At 47.8% G+C, this 21,747-nt stretch overlaps 1 protein-coding gene and 1 long non-coding RNA gene across 3 annotated transcripts; one reads left to right on the plus strand and one right to left on the minus strand.

Annotated features, from left to right (window-relative positions):
- The first annotated feature begins 6 nt into the window (after positions 1-6).
- On the plus strand, positions 7-1,534 carry LOC310832025. Its single transcript, XR_014558107.1, has 2 exons — positions 7-259; positions 732-1,534. It is a non-coding gene; the product is annotated as an uncharacterized lncRNA (long non-coding RNA).
- Positions 1,535-1,783: 249 nt separating this feature from the next.
- On the minus strand, positions 1,784-19,941 carry GGA2 (golgi associated, gamma adaptin ear containing, ARF binding protein 2). 2 transcript variants are annotated; one of them, XM_083713340.1, is made up of 15 exons: positions 19,818-19,941; positions 16,941-17,025; positions 15,376-15,451; positions 14,162-14,260; positions 13,258-13,381; positions 12,267-12,370; positions 11,758-11,838; positions 10,429-10,575; positions 9,691-9,772; positions 8,442-8,546; positions 6,877-7,047; positions 5,466-5,609; positions 4,074-4,243; positions 3,249-3,359; positions 1,784-2,250 (listed from the first exon to the last, which is right to left on the minus strand). In XM_083713340.1, exons 1-15 carry the CDS (start codon positions 19,858-19,860, stop codon positions 2,134-2,136), a joined length of 1,659 nt encoding a protein of 552 aa, XP_083569466.1. In that variant the 5' UTR covers positions 19,861-19,941; the 3' UTR covers positions 1,784-2,133. The 2 variants fall into 2 exon arrangements, with proteins under 2 accessions (XP_083569466.1, XP_083569467.1); XM_083713341.1 differs by lacking the exon at positions 19,818-19,941 and adding an exon at positions 17,378-17,800.
- Positions 19,942-21,747: the final 1,806 nt, after the last annotated feature.

Raw genomic sequence — 21,747 nt, forward strand, 5'->3', positions numbered from 1 at the left:
GAGAGAGACCCCGCCTACACGCTGCGCGCAGGCTTGTCTGGCGCCGGGGCGGAGACGCTTCGAGGGGCTTCTGCTGAGCTTTCCGTAAGGGGCAGGCAGGCAGAGAGCCAACAGGCGCAGTCTTTTCCTGTCTGAGTTTCTGCCCCTGATAGAAGGCTAGGCAGCACAGGCACACGTTGGCTGGCAAAATAATAACGGGCTGTATGCAGTTCTAGCCCTACTCTGAGTAGATCCATTGAAATGAATGATCATGACTAAGGTTGGTTCATTTATTTCAATGAGTTTGCCCTGAGCAAAAGGTAGCTGGATATAACCCACTCAGAATATTGATTGATTTATGCCTCTTTTTACATTCATTTCATGTATTTTTGTTGTGAACCTCTTTGATATTTTAATGAAATAGTAGTCTATAAATTCTTTGTCGATTATGATTGCTTTTGATTTTATTTCATTCTGCAGGCAAAAGCATTCCTCTTCTCCCTGGCGTTTGGCTCATTAGCAGTCTATGGCCTTTTAAACAATGTTACGTGTTTTTGTGGTTTTTATATTGTGAACCATCCTGTGATCCTCAGATGAAGGGCAGTATAGAAATTTAATTAATAATTCTGAGCCATTTCTCCATATTTATTTCTGAATGCTGAAATTGAATGTTTACACTTCTGCACTTCACTCAAGTCATAATTACAGTTAAGGTTTTTTGATTGATCAGTACATTTGTTGACTTTTTGCAGTTGTATACTTAAAAATTAAGAAAACCATGTTAGAAGTCAGGCAACTCAAACAGAGGCAGCCACTCAAGACCCCCCCTGAAGGCACCCTAGGAAGAGTCTTTGCCCAGGACAGCTGCTCTTGGGTTGAGAAGACGCAGAGAAGACTGACACCTTTGGAAAACCAGGCTATGCACACTCCACGTGCTTGCTCCTAAATGCAAAAGGAGTCACACAACCAGCAGCATCTCCCTGGGGAGCAAGGGTGCTGCTGCCTCACTACTAGCTCAAAGGAAGAGGCATGCAGACCAGTTTTCTCTAGACCTCTTGGCAAGAGGCAGCTACCCAGGGCAACATGTTTTGATTGGGTGCCATTAAGGGAGGCCACAGATCGAGCCCACAGGGCAGAATGCTTAAGCTGTTTTCAGCATTGTCTTTTAATTGTTATAAGCTGAACCTGGGACCTTAGGAAAAAGGGTGGGTAATAAATTATACTAATCTTAGCCAGCAGCTCTTCTGGGCAAGGCGCTCTGTGCCGGCAGCAGCAGAGCATGAGTGGTGCAGGGACAGAATCAGAATTGTGGAGCTAGGAGGATCAGGAAGGGTCATCCAGTCCAAAGCCCTGCAATGCAAGAGTCACAACCAAAGAACCCTTGACAGGTGGCCATCCAGGCTCTGCTTTCAAACCTCCAATGAAAGAGAGTCCTCCACGCAGAGGCAGAGGTTCCTTATCCCCTCCCATCCTCTAAATAGCAAACTGGTCCACACAAGGCACCCTGCAATTTCAGGCAGCCCCCTCTTTAAAGAAGGCAGCCAAACTCTTTGGAGCAGATACCACTCTTTGGAAAGTAAAACAAATCCAGCCTACAGCAAAGCGTTTGTCACACATGTGCATTGCGTCATGTGTTCTGTTGGTCACATCTGGCTCCCTCTAGTCATTCCCATGGCCCTCTTTCATCTCCGCTTTTCAGCTTCCTCCACAGCCCCAAATTCTTTATTTCCAACAACCCTCTTGCCGGAAATTAGCCAGTATATTCTGTTGAGGTTTTTTTCCATGTTTACCTTTGACTCGTGTCTTAGAAACCGAAAAACTTTATTATCAATATTCTATGGACTATTGGGTTGCACACATTCCATGACATCACAGCAGCTCAGCCAACAGGTGGGAGGGTAGCTTTCATGTGGACCATCCTCAGAAACAAAGTGATCCCTTCCAAGATTAATGGAGGAAAAAGTGTCCAGTTCTGTTTACATAGTCCAAATGAATATAAAGATAGCTGCATTTAAAAAAATGTACTGATTGGTATACGCGAAGAAGAAGGTATCTTGCTCCAAAGCGTAATTGGCATTGAATGTCTGGGCCCTGGTGAGGCTCATCCCAGTGCCCTGAGGCCATGAAGATGGTGCTCTGGGGAATCTTCTGAAGTCACCGGGCAAGCAGTCCCCATAACTCTGCATGGGGGAAATCAGATACCTCCCCAGTTTCTGTGCAAGGTGCCCCATTTTGGACGAAGGACAATCTGTATCTCAGTCGGAGTGGAGCCTGGGAACAGGGGGGGGAAGATATAAAGTGGAAAGACAGACACATAGACACTCTGCAGTTTCTGGCAGGCCCCTCTTTAAAGCAGGAAGCCAAAATTTGCCCATTCTCTCTCTGGCGCAAACATGCCAGGGCAAATTCAGCTGTAGTGGAGGTCGTTCCACTCCTATCTAAAGGTAAAGGTAAAGGTACCCCTGCCCGTACGGGCCAGTCTTGCCAGACTCTGGGGTTGTGCGCCCATCTCACTCAAGAGGCCAGGGGCCAGCGCTGTCCGGAGACACTTCCGGGTCACGTGGCCAGCGTGACTTCGCTGCTCTGGCGAGCCAGAGCCGCACACAGAAACGCCGTTTACCTTCCCGCTGGTAAGCGGTCCCTATTTATCTACTTGCACCCGGAGGTGCTTTCGAACTGCTAGGTTGGCAGGCGCTGGGACCAAGCAGCAGGAGCGCACCCCGCCGCAGGGATTCGAACCGCCGACCTTTCGATCGGCAAGCCCTAGGCACTGAGGCTTTAACCCACAGCGCCACCTGCGTCCCTCCACTCCTATCTAGAGCATGGTAAATCTGGGGGAGGGGATACTGCCAATGGACCTAAAATGGGCCTCTCTGTTTTTCCCCAACTTCCTTCCGGCAGGCTTCTAAATCTGTTTCTTACAAAAAGCAGGTGCTGTGATCCTATCTTGGATATGGGCTTTACACAATTCCCATTCGACAGTCTGAGGAGAAGCTGAACCCTCATCAGTTTCAAAATGTTCCTGAAGTTCGCCTTGCGTCCCCCCCCCCATCTTCTAACATTCTCATCCCTGCATCTCAGTCAGCAGGGCCAGTGGTCAGAGGTGATGGTGGTGATAGGACTCCAACAACATCTGGAGGAGCACAGATGCTCCCCAGCCCTGCCCCACATTCTGAACAGGCAGCCAAAGAAGGGGGCCACTGGCTCCCAGCTGCTGCTGGGCAGTCTGCTGCCCAGGCCACACACCCCAACCTGATCCAGCCACATACCTGGTGAGGGTTGGCCAGAAGCAGAACTTGAGAAATCACTGTTGGGGGAAGGAGTGGGTTGAATGCCGGCAGCTCGGAGCCTGTGGCCGGTTGCAGCTTGATGGCCATCGACTATCATTCAGCAGCAAGGAAGAGGAGAGGGAGAGAGAGAGGGGGAAAAAGGATGAGGTCAGCCCAAATGGGGTCGCTGGGACAACTCCATGGCCCAGTGCCCCAGCAGCATATCAATCACAACATTGTATAAATTATTCCCTCTTTCTGTTTCAAGTTGAAACCCCCAAGGAAAATACACCCTCACACCGCAAAGCAGGAAGGCAAGGCAAAAGTGACAAAAACAGTGGTCAGGCCAAAGACTTGCTGGAAGAGAAATGTTTTCTGCTGGCCTGGTCTGTATGGGAACCTAAGATCCTTGTGACATCAGGTGAGAAAAGCCTCAACCTTCCCTGACAGCAGCAAGAAATGGAACCTTTAGCATCATCGGCCAAGTCCTGTGGGACCTTCTGCCACTGGAGATTCAGCAGGGGCCTTCTAACGCCTGCTGAAAACTTTTCTATTGTGCCATACCTGTACAGGCTCCTTCACAATGGTGTCTGCTTTTTTAACTTTTGTTATGGTTTGTATTGTATTGCTTTATGTTTTTATTGCTATAACCTACTTTGTTAAATTATTGATGGCACTGCGGCCTACACATATTTTTATAAGTAAATAAATGAAGGGCACTATGTAACTTCCTGAATAAAATAAAACAATCCACAGGGAGGAAGGAATCCTGCTGATCAGGAGCACAGCTCTCTTGCCTAGATTAAGAGCCAGTTTCTCTCTCACCTTGGGCACAGCAGCCTGGAAAACGATGTCCTGGACTGGGTGAGGGGCAGTGCTCAGCAGGGAGAGAACCAGCACCCTGGTGGCTGGTTGGCCGGGAACCGGGTCCCTGGAGAAGTGGAGCATGGCTTTCAGGCCCTTCTCCTCATAGACTGTGACCGGGGGGATCGTGCCTATTGGGGGCAAGAAGACAAGACAAACATGGGAAGCTGCCTTACACAGAGTGAGACCACTGGGGTCAGCTAGCTCCACACTGTCTACACTGATTGGCAACAATGCAATGACCCTCCAAGATTTCAGGCAGAGGTGTCTACCAGCCATACTTGGGAGATACTAGAAACTGAACTCAAGACCTTCTACACCCAGAACAGATAGAATCATAGAATTGTAGAGTTGGGAAGGGCAATGAGGGTTATCTAGTCCAACCCCCTGCAATGCAGGAACCTTTTGCCCAATGTGGGGCTTGAACCCACGACCCTGAGATTAAGAGTCTCCTGCTCTACTAACTGAGCTATCCCAGCTATGCTCTACCACTGTCCTTAGGCAATCTGGTGGCTAGGATGAGGATGCCAGGATCCAGAGGGAGGGGCAGGGAAAGTGGCATTTATTTATTTCATACAATTTATATGCTGCTTAATTGCAGAAATCTTCATCCCAGTTTGCATAAAGAATAAGACAGTAAGGTAATTAGTAAAAACTATTACAGCATTCAAAAAAATTAAAACCATCCATAGAGCTGAAAACACACCAGCATCCCAAACACCAGGCTTGTCTAAAAAATGTTTTTAGTAGGTGCTGAAAAGAGTAGAGAGGCAGGGAGTTCCCATGTGTAGGTGCTGCCACACTAGAAGACCAATTTCCAAAAAATGTGGAACGGGAATTGTGTGGCACCTATAACAGGGCCAGTCCTGCAGATCAAAGCAATCGAGAGGGTGTATAATATGGTCCCAGATTACTGGGGGCTTTGTATATTAATGGTGTAATACCTTGAGCCTGGCCAGGGAGCAAATAAGCAACCACTGCAGATATCTGAGCCCAGGCGTTAAATCCTAACATGGCCTCACTTCCATCAGCTATCATGCTGCAGAATTCTGCACTCACTGCAGGTTCTGAATCAGGCGCAACGGAAGCCCCGCACAGAGTGCATTGCAGTAATCTACTCTGGAAGTAGCCAGCGCATGAACTACGTGCAGCCAAGCCTTCCCGGTCCAGGAATGGCCGTAGCTGCCATGCCAACTGCAGTTGGCAACAGGTAGCCACAGAGCCTCACAGAGGGGCAAAGCCAAACCCTATACGGGGCTCTGTCACCCCACCAGAGTCCACATCCCACCACCAGATCAGGGGCAGCTGCTTAGCTCCTGCCCTGTGAAGAAAAGCCCCCATCCTGGCACTTACTCAGAGTAATGGAACTCAGCGGAATTGAAAGCTTAGCCAAGGAGCCGCTGGAGGACGCAGGGCAAGGCGGCAAAGGTGCTGGTGCCATTTCAGGTATTTGACTGGAGACTGGAGGAGCCACTGTCGTCGGGCTGATTGGAAGACCTGGGGAAAGAGAGTCACAGGAAGCTGGAGGCAACATCACTATCCCAGCAGGGAACTAACCCTTTCCTTCTGCAGCTCCCTTCCCCATGCCCTGGTTGACTCTTGCTTAGATGCTAATGCTGCAGCAACATCCCCAAAGGCTCCTCCTCCAGCTTTGGTCATCCATGAAGACACTGGTCCAGGATGTGCAGCGGGATCTGAAGCCAACGAGGGTGCAAGCTGCTCAGACCCACTACTCTTCCTTCCACCAGCCCAGGAGAAGGAGGATGGCTCTTGAGGCCCCTGACCTGGTTTTCTCATAGCTGGCTCTCCCTGGGGGGCTCGGAAGACCCCACCAGAAGGAAACAGGGTGACTATAACAAGGACAGTTCTAATGGATTTATTTATTTTAGGGTTTGGAAACGGTTCCACAGCAGTGTACAAAAACAAGAGTCTAAAGCATAATGGAAATCATAAAGCGGTGTTGAAAACATGAAGCCAACAACAGCTTGTTATGTCCTGGTTTGGAAAACACATAGAGTTGCATTCAAACATATTCAGAACCAGTGTGGTGTAGTGGTTAGTGTTGCACTAGAAGAAGAGTTTGGATTTGATATCCCGCCTTTCACTCCCTTTAAGGAGTCTCAAAGCGGCTAACATTCTCCTTTCCCTTCCTCCCCCACAACAAACACTCTGTGAGGTGAGTGGGGCTGAGAGACTTCAAAGATGTGCGACTGGCCCAAGGTCACCCAGCAGCTGCATGTGGAGGAGCGGAGACGCGAACCTGGTTCCCCAGATAACGAGACTACCGCTCTTAACCACTAGAAAGTGGGAGAGCCAGGGCTTTTTTTCCCAGCCAGAACTGAGTTCCAGCACCTCTCAGGTGCCATTATAAGAGAACCAGGGAGGCATTCATGGTGAGTTCCGGCACCTCTTTTTCTAGAAAAATAGCATTGAGGAGAACCATGTACACCATCTTGGGCTTGCTGGAGAAAAGGTAGGGTATAAATATAATGCATTACATATTAATAATAATAATAATAATATTTTACCCAGAGTAGACCCACTCTGAGCCCAAGTTAGTCATGGCCAGGGTCTATTCTGCATAAAAGCTAAGTCCATTAATTTCAATGGGTCTACTCTAAGTAGGGCTAGCACTGAATACAACTCTTGCCCTCCTCAAACACTCTCCTCCTACAGGCCCTTCCCAACCACAGGAAACCAGAAAGCAGGGCTTTCTACATCAGGGAAGATGCAGCCCCTGAGAACTCCAGTCCAGGACACCAACCTAACATCAGCTCCTCATCCAGTGAGTGGGTAGAAGAGGAGGAGAGGGGCCTCTCCAGAAAAGGCTCTGTCTTTGCGTTCTCTTGCAAGGGAGCCTGGCACCCAGCACCCAGCTCAGAGAGGTCGATGAGGGTGAGGCTGCTCGCAGCGTCTGGAAGGGGCTGAGGTCCAGCTGAAATAATAATAATAATAATAATAATAGTAAAATTTTATTTATATCCTGCCCTCCCCAGCCGAAGCCGGGCTCAGAGCAGCTAACAACAATAAAAGTAACACAATTTACATAAAATCACAATTAATTGAAATGCATTCTAAAATCAATTCAAAATCAAATTAATGGCAACCGTTGGGCTAGAGTTCTATGAGGATTACCGAAGGAGGGGGTCAGACTGTGCCTTGGCCAAAGGCCTGGTGGAACAGCTCTGTCTTGCAGGCCCTGTGGAAAGATGTCAAGTCCCGCAGGGCCCCAGTCTCTTGTGACAGAGCGTTCCACCAGATCGGGGCCACAGCCGAAAAAGCCCTGGCTCTGGTTGAGGCCAGCCTAACCTCCCTGTGGCCCGGGATCTCCAAGATGTTTTTATTTGAAGACGGTAAGGTCCTCCGTGGGACATACCAGGAGAGGCGGTCCCGTAGGTACGAGGGTCCTGGGCCATATGGGGCTTTAAAGGTCATATAGGGCTTTAAATGAAAGCAAGATTTGCTTTTTAAACCAAGTAGATGGCTATCCCAAAGAGGCTCAGCTGGTAGAGAATGCTGGGCAAAGGGAAGATCTTTCACCCACAATTTCAGATTGCTGCCAGCAGTTCTCCCGACACAAAGGTGGGACTCCCTTCCTCTCCCCCCCCCCAACTCTGCTTTTCACTTGTCTATTACTGGGTAAGATAGGCAGCCAAGAACTTAAGCGAGATCCACCACTCAAAGCAAAACGCTTCTGACACAAATCCGTTCTCTTGGGAGCAAGATAGCATAACTTCAGCCTTACTAAACAAGCAAGAAAACCAGCAAACTGTGTCAGGCTTTTGAAACTGTAGGCTGGCTAGCTGCTCTGGTTTAGCAAAGCTTCCCAAAATGCTCCCTGACTATCCTGACCTGCAGAGCAGAAGCAGAACAGGATGTTTTCATTTACTGTGGTGCTTCAAAGCAGAGACTTAAAGAGCTGGAAGCTTTTTAAAAAAGGGGTCCATCCTGCAGTTTGTGGTTCGCAAAATGAAGTAGTCACCTGATGCGGTTTTCTGCTCGCCCTTCTGACCCTCCTTTTTTCCTTCCTTCTCAAACCCACCTCCTTAAACAAACCCCCCCTTTTTAAATCCCTTCCCAACAACTCTGAAGAACAAAAAGGCACCTGTATGATAGCTCAGTCAGTAGGGCATGGGACTCTTAATCTCAGGGTAGTGGGTGCAAGTCTCACATTAGGCAAAAGATTCCTGCATTGCAGATAGCTGGACAAATATGGTCCCCTTCCAACTCTACTATGATTCACCCTAGCCCATCTCAATCTGCCCCTTGGCTTCACTGCAAGCAGGGCCTCCCCCAGACCCTTTACAAGCCTTGCCAACCTTGACCTACCAGCAGTACCACCAGAGCTGGTCCCAGAATCCCCAGCAGTGCCCACAACGTCCTTGTAAGAGCACAGCACCCGTGTGAGCCTGTCACTTGCCTGCAGAACCTTCCCTGCAGAAGCAACAAGAGTGAGAATTTGCACCACAAGCTTCACTCAACAATTACATGAAAACAATTGTTATTTGTAGGGTGGGGGGTTCTTTGTTCCATATGTTCTGTATTATTAGAGTTTTAAAAAAAAAAGTTACCCCTGTTGAGAAATTAAAACCCTGGAATTCTAATTCTCGGGGCTAACAAAACACACACAAACCCCATCTAATAAAATTGATTTCGCCCCAAAATGGAAAACGAGCGAGGTCCCAACTAAAGAAGAATGGCAACTTAAGTTGACAGAATATGCACAACTCACAGACTTAACAAATAGAATAAGAGAACAAGAAGAACATACGTTTAAAGAAGATTGGAAAATGTTTGTTGAATATATGGGAAATAATGATGTACAGCTGAAAACGTTGGTAGCATTAAGATAAATTCAACAGTGTAAATAAGTTTTGATGGACGGGACAATGGAATACTGAACGGTATAGTTTTTGTAAAATATGCAGGGATTTATGATATGTAAAATGAACCATGGAAAGAGAAGAAGGAAAGTCACTGATATGTTAAAGATGTAAAATGAGTAGAGTGGTGCCCCGCAAGACGAATGCCTCGCAAGACAAAAAACCCGCTAGACGAAAGGGTTTTCCGTTTTGGAGGTGCTTCGCAAAATGAATTTCCTATGGGCTTGCTTTGCAAGACGAAAATGTCTTGCGAGTTTTTCCGACTTTTTTTCCCTTTTCCCCCCTTTTTCTAAGCCGCTAAGCCGCTTATCTGCTTATCCGCTAAGCCGCTAAAAGCCGCTAAGCTGCTAATAGCGCTAATCCGCTAAGCCGTCAATGGGCTTGCTTCGCAAGACGAAAAAACCGCTAGACGAAGAGAATCGCGGAACGGATTCTTTTCGTCTTGCGAGGCACCACTGTATCTTAAACTGTAAAACAGAAAACTTAATAAAAATTATATACAAATAAATAAATAAAAGTGATTTCAAATCCAGCAGTTTCCTAATTTGAGGGTAAAGAGAATAGGGGACAGCTGTTCCCTCCTCAGCCAGAACAAAACTGCATTTATTGGGCCTCTGTAACATCCCTCTCTCTACACACACACCCCTGCCCAGCCCCTCCACTTCCCTTCTCTTGTCTGTCTTTCCCATTCTTACCCAGAGCTTCCTCGTCTTCCACCGTCTCGCTGGCCACACGGAAGAGCAGCGGCTTCAGCCTCTCGCACTTGGCAAACGTGGCCTGTGGAAGGACACAGCCAGAGTGGAAGTGCCGCTGGCTCAGCCTCACAGCCCAGCTGACCCAGCCCCACCCCACCCCAGCTGTGGCCCGAGGGGAGGAGGAAAGCGCACCACGCATGCTCAGAGGAACTTTATTCATCGTGTTAAGATAATATTCCGCTATGTGTTTCAGGGCAGATTCCAGGCACCCAGAATTTAGTTAAGCCCAATCCAGTTTTCTAGCCAGAGGGGTACATATGCAAAAAACCCTGCAGCCAGAGGTCCATCGAGCCCAGCATCCTCTCCTCACCAAGGAGGCCAACAAAATGCCACAATGGGAAGCCTGCAGACAGGACCTGGGTGTACCAACAGCAGTGCTTTTCCACCTTGTGTGATCCCCCGCAAGTAGTATTCATTGAGAATTGTGGGAAGGAATCTGAAAACAGAGGTCCTCTCTCTCTCCTGGTGACAAACGAGTCAACCAATGCATACTGCAGAGGCCCCACCATTGTCCTCAAGAGCCCCCTCCCCATGGCCAGGCACAAGGAGGTCCTGGAGCATATGGGGCTGCCCAGGAGAAAGGCCTTACAGAGCATGCTAGGTGCTGTGCCTTTCATGCCTGGACTTCAGAGTTGCTCCCCAAAGGTCATGGGGCGGGGGAGAGAGAGCAGGACTTACCTGAAGGAGCTCCAGGGTTGACGTGGGGGTCCTGGCTCCCTTGCTTTCTTGCCAGCTTCTCAGCATCTCCTCCAACGCCTCTGCGCTGCTGCGGGCTTCCTTCAGAGCGTTCAGTCGCCTGGAGACCTTGGCCGATTTCTCCTGCTCCTGCAATGGGCCAAACACACTCAGATTCTTTAGCTGTGTTTCAGAGGGTGGGGGCTGGATGACCCCTGGGACCCTTTTCCCAACTCTACAATTCTGTGACTCTATGATTCTAGGTCGCAAGGCATTTCCCCTAAGCAATTAGCAGCCTCAGCTTGTGCCTCTCATACCAAGGTCTGATAATAAATTGAGCCCTAGAAAAACAAACCAGAGAAAGTCTGAAGACGACCACCTAAGAATCTGTGCCTGCATTTCTTTATTTGTTGCCTTTATATTTTTTACCCCTCCAAGGAGCTCAAGGATTCTCCCCTCTATTCATAAACGGTTCTCCTCCACTTCATTTAATCACCACAACAACCCTGTGAGGTAGGTGAGGCCGCAAGGAGTGAAGTTACAAGGAACCAGGCAGAGGGCCTTCTTGGTAGTGGTGCCTACTTTGTGGCATGCCTTCCCACAGATGTCAAGGAGTTAAGTAACTATACAACTGAAGGTTTTTATATTTGTTGGAAACTACCCAGAGTGGACGCAGGTGGCGCAGGGACGCAGGTGGCGCTGTGGGTTAAAGCCTCAGCACCTAGGACTTGCCGATCGAAAGGTCGGCGGTTCGAATCCCTGCGGCGGGGTGCGCTCCCGCTGCTCGGTCCCAGCGCCTGCCAACCTAGCAGTTCGAAAGCACCCCTGGGTGCAAGTAGATAAATAGGGACCGCTTACTAGCGGGAAGGTAAACGGCGTTTCCGTGTGCGGCTCTGGCTCGCCAGAGCAGCTTCGTCACGCTGGCCACGTGACCCGGAAGTGTCTCCGGACAGCGCTGGCCCCTGGCCTCTTGAGTGAGATGGGCGCACAACCCCAGAGTCTGGCAAGACTGGCCCGTACGGGCAGGGGTACCTTTACCTTTACCTTTACCTTTACCCAGAGTGGATGGTGCAACCCAGTCAGATGAGTAGAGTAAATAATAATAATAATAATAATAATAATAATAATAATAATAATAAAGCAGTAATTGGCCCTAAGTCACATCCACTGAGCTTCATGGCTGAGGGGGGATTTGAACCCTGGTGTCTTCCAGGTCACAGTCCAGCACTCTAACCATTACACCACACTGGCTTCTCCATGAGCATGGAGCCCTCTGGCACCAGATGCTGCCAGACAATTGGGGGGGGGGGGAATGGCAGAGAGAAGGCCTACCTCTCTGATCATCCCTTTGATCAGCCTGTTTGCTGCCTGAAGGTCCTCTGGGTTTTTGCTTTTCAGGAGCCTTGTTAAAAGCTGAGGAGAGGAGGGGAGAAGGTAAGGACTAAGCCAGAAGCATCACCGCACAGTCAATGGCACACTTCGTCTCAAGCAAAACTGTTCAGGAACAAAAAAAGGGGGGGGGGAGAGACTCCTACTTTTTTTTTAAAAAGGCTGCTTTGAATATTTACCAACAAGGCTTTCAGGTGGTCTGGTTTTGCATGGAAAAAGCAGCATTTCTCAGAATAAAGTTTTATAACCAGAATATTTTTAAAAAAACAAGGGAAGGGCTATAGGGTCAGGGGGGAAAAGTCTGCTTTACACGCAGAAGGTCCCTGATTCAATCCCCAAAAGGCTTCTCAGGGGCCCCCGTAGGTCACCCTGTCGGTACCCACTACCCAAGTCCATTATTATTGTGAGCAATAGTGCAGCCTCCACCTTGACCACAAGGAGGAGCAGGTTACCTTGGATTTCTCATCATCAGCATCAAAAATGGAGCTAGCCGGCCGTGGAGAAGGTGGTGGCAGAATTTTGTCTTCCGGTAGTTTGGGGTCTTGTTTGACGATCCCTGAAATAAAGCTTTGCAGTGTTGGCACACCCACAGTTCAAGGATGCTTAGGGGTCATTTAAAGTGACAAATCACAACAGAAAAGGCATTGAAAGCTAGTTGTCAGAGCCTGGAATTCAGAGATTCAAAATGCAAGAAACTAAAAATTGAAAGCAAAGGAGCAAAAGCTGGCCTTAAATCGCCTGCAATTTGTCATCTGCAAGGCTTCAGATTCCACCACCAAAACTTTTAGATGCAGCTGCTAAGAGCGTCGGACTAGAATTTGTTTTTTAAAATGGATGATCATTAGAGATGAATGTTAAAGCAGTATGTTAAAGGGGATGAATTGGAGTATATCTGAGAGTGGGAAACTAGTTTGGGGGGGAAAGGTATTTAAATTAAATTAAATCTGGTTATGATGTTTTATAAATTTGAAAATGAATAAAAATTAATTGGCAAAAAGAGAGAGTGTGGGACTAAGACCTGAGAGACCAGGGTTCAAATCTCCCCACTTGGCCATGAAGCTCAATAGGTGTGACCTTCGGCAGTCACCACTTCTCAGCCTTAGCCACCTCACATGGTTGTTGTGAGGAATAAATGAGGAGAACCATGAAGGCCAACTTGAGCTTCTTGTAAGAAAAAGGGGAGATACAAGGGCAATAAATAAATAGACCCACCACAGTAAGTAGTTTAAAAGAGATAAGAGAGGTAAACACCAGTTGCGCAACCCCTTTTTTGTGGTCCCAGGAAGAAAAATACTTTGTTCTGCTTTCTCACGGAAAAACCTCGTGAGGAAAAAGGGTGTTAGAAGCATTTTGGTCAGCAGGCTTGTGGTTTAAGGCCATGTGACTTTGAGATGGGAAGGAGGTGGGGGAGAAGACAGACAGAAGAAACAGCTAAATGGAGACCTTGTTTCTTCAACATTTGATAAGCGTCACGGATTTTCACTTCCTGAGGAAACCACACCATCCAACTGAACAGCAGCTCGACGATGCGGGATTTGACTCTGTCCGTTGACCACTCTCCGAGATACTGGGAAGCCCAAAGTAAAGATGGTTGGAACCAGAATAAGAAAGACCACCACCTTGGGGAGTCCCCCGCTCCTCACAAAGCAAGACTGTGCCCGTAGCATCTTGTACTCTCACCCACGCAAAATAAATCCTTGTACATTTCAGATGTTTTCTGGCTTCAAAGGATGCACCAGTACCCTTAACAGTGGGAACAGGGGATAACCAGTAACCCTGCAGATGTTGCTGAAAGTACAGAATCCACCCCTCTTTTAAAAATAACCACACACAACCCCAACTTTATCTTGACCTTTAGGACTCTGAGGAGACCCTTTTGAAGGGACCTCGCAGCCACCCCTTTTCTGACAAGGGCCCCTCCCTTCCAGGCTTCTTTTTCTATATAATAATAATTTATTATTTATACCCTGACCATCTGGCTGGGTTTCCCAACCACTCTGGGCTGTTCCTAATAGAACATTAAAAACACAACGAAACATCAAACATTTAAAAAACTTCCCAGATGTCTTCTAAAAGTCAGATAGTTGTTTATTTCCTTGACATCTGATCAGAGGGTGTTCCACAGGACGGGCGCCACTACCGAAAAGGCCCTCTGCCTGGTTCCTTGTAACTTTACTTTTCACAGTGAGGGAACCACCAGAAGGCCCTCAGAACTGGACCTGAGTGTCTGGGCTGAACGATGGGGGTGGAGATACTCCTTCAAGTATACTGGACCAAGGCCGTTTAGGGCTTTAAAGGTCAGCACCAACACTTTGAATTTCTGAGCTTCACCTGCCTGGGCACTTACCTTGGGAGAAAGGACCTTTATGAGACCATTCAGAAATCGGAACTTCCCCATTTCATGATGGAAATTCTCTCCGCAGTTGTTCACACACATCTCCAAGACCTCGTAGGGGAAAAGAGGCAAACACAAACCTTGATCCTAAAAGAGCGGGCAAATCCACAGGGAGCCCCCAAGACCCCCATCATGCCAGCCTTGTCCTTAGGCAGTGGGGTCACCAAGCCATTCAAGGTGACAACACATGGTGCAGAAAACAGAGCCAGGTAACTTTCTCTAGGTAAAGGCAGCAGGAAAGGGGACCCAGGGGTGCAGGGAGGGGGAGGTGCTATTTTCTCTAAGTCTTCATAACTCCAAATAGAAGTGCAAAGGGCAGACATCACTGGCTGGGTGCTCTCCAGATGTTTTGGACTGCAATTCCTATCAGCTGCAGCCAGCATCTGTGGTGGGATCTATAGTCCAAAACACCTACAGGTCAGTCACTAGGTTTGATGAAGGCTGGCAGAGAGACTCTGGGTTGGTTAAAATCCATATCTGCCCTTGCTCATCTCGATATGGGAATTTCAGGAAGGAGAAAAATACTCTGCACATGCTCACAGACACTGCATTTTTAATAACTTCACACTGGCCACAACTGACCCCTGGCACTGAGAACTGATTCCAAGCCTAAGCTAACAGGCTGTTCAGAATAAGCAGGGGAGATGTTCCAAACAGTGCCAGTTGTCAGGCATAGCTCAGTGAGCAAATCAGGTAGGAGAAGGTGGACTCAATCAGGCTGAGACTGATTGGGATGGGGGGTGAACGAAGGTTGTGTAACGCAGATGTGACAAGCTACAAGAGCAGGAAGCTCCCCCTCAAAAAGAGGGAAAAAAGAACCACCAAACTGCAGAATTCTCAACCCAGATGCTCATCAGCAGCTGCTCTGTCCAGGCAGCAAATGGGGGAACAAGAAGTCTGGAATCCAAAGAGGAAATGCAAGGCCTTGCATGCACGATATCCCTGCGTCCAGGATACTGCAGGATACACTGGGTTGCACAATGCTCACACTTATTTCTTGCATTTATATCCCACCATTTTCTCCAAGGACAGCAAGTACACAGTTCTCCCTCTTCTTATTTAATCCCCACAACAAACCAGTTATGGGACTGAGAGGCAGCGACTGGTCACCCTTCATGTCCAAGTGGGAATTTGAACCCAGGATTTCCAGGCCCTGGTACACTTACGGTTAGCGCATGCAGAGCCTCTGCCTCCTGCGGCGACTGGATCTTATATTCCAGCAACTTCAGAGCTGCAGCAATGCTGAGAGAGAGGTAAAAAAGAAAAACAGTCATGCCATAGTTCCAGTTACAGATAGGTAGCCGTGTTGGTCTGCCATAGTCAAAACAAAAAAAATTCCTTCCAGTAGCACCTTAAAGACCAACTAAGTCAGTTCTTGGTATGAGCTTTCGTGTGCATGCACACTTATCTGAAGAAGTGTGCATGCACACGAAAGCTCACACCAAGAACTGACTTAGTTGGTCTTTAAGGTGCTACTGGAAGGAATTTTTTTTGTTTAGTCATGCCATAGTCCCTGAAATCATTCTTGAATTCACCTTCACAACAACCAGAGGAGGCAGGTGGGTATTGCTGTCGGGGAGGGCCAAAGCTCAATGGGAGAGCATCTGCTTGGCATGCAGAAGGTCCAGGAAGGGCTGGGGGGAAATACTCCCTGCGTGAAAAACTTGGAGAGCCACAGCTGCTAGTCAGCATGCACACAATCCTGAACTAGCACAAGGCAGTTTCCTATGTTTTCAAGAGGAAGAGGGCAGTTTGCTCAGTGATGGACAAGAGAAGATCTGTACTTCTGCACCCAAGACCAGCTCTCTGCTTTTGCCACACAAGATCCAGGGATATTTCATAGGCAGCTGACACCTGCCACTTCCAACTGCATGTCGTTTTAGGGTAATATCTGTTGAACCCTGTTATTTGGGGTTTTTTCTCAGTCTCTACAGGAAAGTAGCTGAGGAGTGGAGGTAAACCACTCGTCATTTCTTCTCTGAGAGTGTTGAACGTTGTTTGTAAGAGTGATCACTGCTGCTCATGATGGCTAAATATGCTCCAGTCTGGCACCTTGCCAACAGGTTGTACAGGCTTTTTAAGCAATATAGAAGAAGCCAGCTGAACCTGTTTGACCAGAAACAGCTGCAAAAGAAAGCAGATAGGTGCTTGAGCCACAAGAAGCGAAACTGCTGCTCAAGAAACAATAGATCATCTCCACCAAAGGAGCTCAAGCACACTCTTGGCATGACATAAAATGACACGCTAGAAAAGGATGGAATGAGCAGAAATTGTGGCAGAAAGAGAGCTGAGGTTCGTTCCAAGCCCATCCCCAGTCAAGGAACATTGCCAGACATTCAAGTTTCAATCAGCTGCTATGTTTTAGGAGATGCAAAAGCTCTCAATAATTTGTTTGCTTTCAGCAAACAGTGCCCAAGGCTCAAGGGATTCCTGGGCAAGGAAACACAAGCAAACCCACACACAACGCAACAACTGCAGACCAGAATCTGACCACACACCGCAAGAAGAGGACAGAGGCGCTCTCTCCTCTCCTGTTCTGCCTGGGAATCTCCCACAATCTGCCCTGCTGTAGAGCTTCTGCACATGGGCAAAGGGTAGCAAACAGAACTTTGGGGTAACACAAGCTCTGACCACCTCTCCATGCTCAAGACAAAACCTTTGCCAACTTCCACATCCACCTCGAGCTGGAAGTGGCCTAGCAAAAGGTTCTCCTCACCCAGTGCAGCCTTACCTGTCAGCATCTGCGTTGACCTGGTCGCTAAACCTCTGGATACATTCCCAGTTTTCCTCGGAGTTACTGGGGTCTGTGGCTTTGTCTGCCATGGAAGACAAGGTTGGGAAGAGTCACAACAGTGCAGCACAGCTGGGCAAAACACCAGTGTCTGATCAGCCCCAGATGTTGCCTGCTATCCAGCCCCAGCACACAGAAAAGAGAAAGGGAGCAGAAAGTGAAATGGAGAGGCAGCTTAGTCCTCTCCCCCAGGCAACCATATCTAAAGGGGCTGCAGTGTATTTAGAAAATAAGCTAGGAAGGAGAGGAAGAAATAGTCACCAGACAGGGGCCTTTTCAGTGGTGGCTCCCCAGTTGTGCAATGTCTTCCCTAGTGAGGTGTGCCTGTCTCCATTGCTAGCAACTTTCAAGAGGAACCTGAAAACATTCTTGTTTACCTGTGCATCTGTTGGTGGCTGTTCCTGGAAACTCCAAGATCATTGAATGGAAGAATGTTATTGATTGTAACTGCTTTTAGACTATTTTTAACTGTAACTGCTTTAATATGTTTTAAGTTGCAACTGCTCTTAGAATGTTTGAATCCATTTTTGCTTTTGTTTTCAAACTGTGTATCTGTTTGCAAGCCTGGGCTCCTTGGGGAGGAAAGGCGAGGCATGAATTCAGTAAATATTAATAAAAACAGATACTGATGGGAGATTTGTGTTAACAGTCTCAAGTGGGAGCATGAAAATAACAACCGTAAAGTAAATAGTACACAGAAAGGAAGGCCTTTGTTTAAAAGAAATTAGATACTTTGAAGAGGATGAGATAATATTGGATGGAGATTTTAAAAGCTTTAGATATGCCCACTGATAAAACAAAGAATAAACTGAGTTTTTGGTGTGTGTGTTTTTACATTTTTTAGCCTTGTTGTCAGCCAAGAAGAAACAGGGAAGAACCAACCTTTCAGTTAGAAAAAAGAAACAAGAGCAGGTTTGCTATGAAAGAAAGAGACAAAGTAGGGGCAGTGTATCTTCTTAGAAATCTTTTGTTTCTGAGAGTTTTGAAGACTGCAGATTTTTAAGGGAAGTTAGAAATTGTTGCAATATCCTCAAAAGAGAGAATGATGCTTAATAATTCTGTTCAGTTGACAAAAACCAAGCTATTGAGCAGTTAAAGAAAAATGAAACCATTGCACTTATAAGAGAGTATACAGCATTTAGGCTGCAATCCTATACCTACTCACCTGGGACTAACCCTATTGAACTCAACAGGACTTACTTCTGAGTAGACACAGATAGGATTGTGCCGTTAACAAATGAATGGTCAGGCTCTTTAATTAGGAAGGGAAATCCAGGTGTAAAAAGGATGGAGTGTAAAGAGGATGGAGAATGTTCTTTCCACCAGTTCTCTCCAACAGAATTTTGAAATGCTATCTACTGTATTGGAAAACTGACTGATAAATATACAGTACAGGCGTTGATCAGATGCATTTTCATGCCTGGCAGGAAAACGTCAGATTGCATCAGATTACTGCTGGCTCAAATCAGAACTGAAAAAATTACAGGGTTTTTTTCCTTGCGTCAGAGAAAGCTTTTTATAGAGTGAGAAAATAATCCTTTTTCCTGTAACAAAGGCATTTGATTTAGGGAAGCATTTATACAACAGACAGCCCTGAAGCCAGAATTAGCTGGGAATGTGTACTCTTGTTTTAATAATAATAATAATAATAATAATAATAATAATAATAATAAACTAGGCAAAATACTTCTTCTTGGAGTTACTATTTTTTGCAGAAACTAGTCAGAGGCAGCAATGCATGTGAATGCCAGTTGCTGGAAGCCACAGGAGGGAAAAGTGCCCTTGTGCCCAGGCCTGCTTGCTTTGCTAGCTTCCCGTGGGCATATTGTTGGTAACTGTGAGAACAGGATGGCAGCCCAGATAGGCTTTGGGCCAGATTCCAAAAAGGCTCTTCATGTCTTTAACTTTGATCAAGAGCAGTAAGAAATTGCCCATGAATAAAAGCAGTGAGGATAATGGGCCAATAAAAAAGTGTCTTACATTATTTATTTATTTATTAATTTATAATCCATGCTTTCAGGGAGGGAAAACACACAGCAAGGTGGAGTACAACATATAAAGTTATAAAAATCAACAAATGGCCATAAAAACATGGTTAGAATTTATCAGTGAATATCAATAGACACTGACTGATTAAAACAAAACATCATTTTGTAAAGAGCTGTCGGAACAAACAAAAAAAGTTTTTAAAAGAAGGGATAATGATGTAGTATTTAAGTCTGACTAAGCCCACCTGAGTCAAGAGTGGGGATCGAATAAAAAAAAATTTATGGCAAAATATCAGTTTATTAAGTCCAGGAGGCAAGAAGTACCTCAAACATGACGAAACTAGAAAATCCCCAAATTATCTGCCCTCAAATGAAAAAAAAAAAGAGAGAGATGCGGCAACATTGAATAAAAGGAGTATTAAAGCAGCTTTGACGGGGGGAGAAATCGGAAGCCAAAACTGTTGCCTTTCAGGGTCCCCCAGTCTGGATTGAAAAAACACGCAGCCACTTTGACTCCACCTTGCCGAAGGGGGCCAGTTTAAGCCGCCTGGTGCAAAACCGCTTCCGAGTTGCACCGTTTGACGCTTCAGGTGGTTTGCAAGAAAAGCTCCCAGCGGTGAGAGCTTTCCAAGACACCCCCCTCCAGGCTCATGTGCCAGATTTGGGAGCGAAGGGCCAGCCCGGTCGGGTGGGGTATCCTTCTTCCTCCTCCCGCGTCTCAGGAGCCAAGCAGTCAAGCTCCGCGGAACTCAGCCCGGAGAGGCGCCCAACCAGGCGCCGTAGCCTCTGAGCGCGTGCAGAGCGCCCTCCCTCTCCTCCCCACACTCACGCAGCAGCAGCTCCAGCGCGCCCGGAGGAGCCGCCCGCGCCATGGCCTGTCTCCCTCTTCCTCGGCCGGGCAGAAAATTGGCCCGGCACGCCCAGCCCGGGGTGGGACGACCCTCCGGCGCCCAGACCCCGCCTCGGCGCTCGCCCGGGGCGGAGAGAGGCAACCAGAGCGCCGCCTCCGCGTCCGGCGCTGGGCAGCAACAGGCGGAGGCCAGGAGCAGCCCCGGGCCTGGCACTGGAGCCCCGCCGGGGAAAAGCGCACCAGCAGCCGCCGCGAGGGGCCGGGAAGCCGCCCAGAGCAGCCTCTCCCCGGGGGCTCCGCGCCTTGGCCAGCTCGACCAGGGTGCAAAACATTGGTGGGGGATGGGGGCAAGGGGAGCATAAGGGGAGAGAGGACAGCGGGCAGATAGATTGATTTATACATCGCTTAAAAAAAAAGAAGCTTAAAGTGGTTTACAAAAAAAAAACCCCAACAAAATTATCAGTAAGAAAAATGAACAGCAATAATGTAAAACTTCCCTGAAGTTAAAATGAAAGACTCAAAATGGATTAGTGTTCACATCACCTTGGAAAAGCACAATTAAAAACCAAAGCCTCCAGCCCACAAGAAAAATAACGATAATCCGTATTACAGCAAAATTCTTGTTAGGCTGGAAGTGGGAAAAAGTTTGCCCACTCCTTTGCAACATTTGGGTTGGCCTAATGGAGGTGAGGCTCTTCTAAGGATTTGGATTTTTTTGTTTTTGGAAATGTTCGCCAATAGCTCAGTGGTTCCCAACCTATTTTGGACCTCTTGGTCCCATAAATTCATCCTCGGTTCCCTCTGCCCTATGAAAAGCATTACTGTAGTCAGAATAGTAGTTATCACCACCCCGAGGAAGATAATAATGCAATACAATTCAAAATTAATAGATTGCACATTTTATTAACAATTACCCTAACTGTACATTTATGCAAAACCCAATTAAACTCTGTAGTTTGAGTGATTCCACAAAACTGAGGAACTTGATCGAGTGATACCTGCTTTTCAAAGTCAGATAGTCATTGACACACATCGCACTTGGTGCGCTGCTAGGTATCTCCACTGCCCCCAGGAGGTTGTAACACCCACTTTCAGAACCACTGCTCTATGACCTGGGGATGGGGGCCATTTCTCATCAGCCTCACAGCCAACACTGGCCAGTGGTCAGGGGGAATAGTCCAACAACATCTGGAGGGGGCACCAGGACAGCCACCTTAATCTAGAGTGGGGTAGTCCAGTGGGTGGTCTGAGGGGTGCATGCACCCTCCAAGCCCTTGCGCTGATTTCCCAAAGCCCAGCACCTCACTTAGCTGGGCCACCCTAATCTAGAGAGAACTGGGATACCCCGGCCAGAAGAGAATAGTGGACTGAAATAGAGAAGTATCAAAGACAATGGCCAAATCTATTAAAGATAAAAGGGGAGTGATTTAGCATACTGTTCCCCTCCCCACAGGGACGCAGGTGGCGCTGTGGGTTAAAGCCTCAGCGCCTAGGACTTGCCGATCGAAAGGTCGGCGGTTCGAATCCCTGCGGCGGGGTGCGCTCCCGCTGCTCGGTCCCAGCGCCTGCCAACCTAGCAGTTCGAAAGCACCTCCGGGTGCAAGTAGATAAATAGGGACCGCTTACCAGCGGGAAGGTAAACGGCGTTTCCGTGTGCGGCTCTGGCTCGCCAGAGCAGCTTCGTCACGCTGGCCATGTGACCCGGAAGTGTCTCCGGACAGCGCTGGCCCCTGGCCTCTTGAGTGAGATGGGCGCACAACCCCAGAGTCTGGCAAGACTGGCCCGTACGGGCAGGGGTATCTTTGCCTTTACCTTTACCTTCCCCTCCCCACCCCCAACATGACTGGCCTTAGGACCCTGCCTGGGTCAGCTTATCTATTATTTGTTTTGTGCCCTATTCTTCAGCCAA

The sequence above is a fragment of the Podarcis gaigeae genome, assembly GCF_964106915.1.
Source record: "Podarcis gaigeae genome assembly, chromosome: 14".
Classification (NCBI taxonomy): domain Eukaryota; kingdom Metazoa; phylum Chordata; class Lepidosauria; order Squamata; family Lacertidae; genus Podarcis; species Podarcis gaigeae.

Excerpts from the sequence above, each read along its gene's own strand:
- GGA2 (XM_083713340.1), bottom strand. The coding sequence starts at position 19,860 with ATGGCGCGGGCGGCTCCTCCGGGCGCGCTGGAGCTGCTGCTGC. Across the intron at positions 15,452-16,940 it reads GTCAACGCAGATGCTGACAG|CATTGCTGCAGCTCTGAAGT; the intron begins GTAAGGCTGCAC and ends CCTCTCTCTCAG. Across the intron at positions 10,576-11,757 it reads TCAAAGGGATGATCAGAGAG|GAGCAGGAGAAATCGGCCAA; the intron begins GTAGGCCTTCTC and ends GGCCCATTGCAG.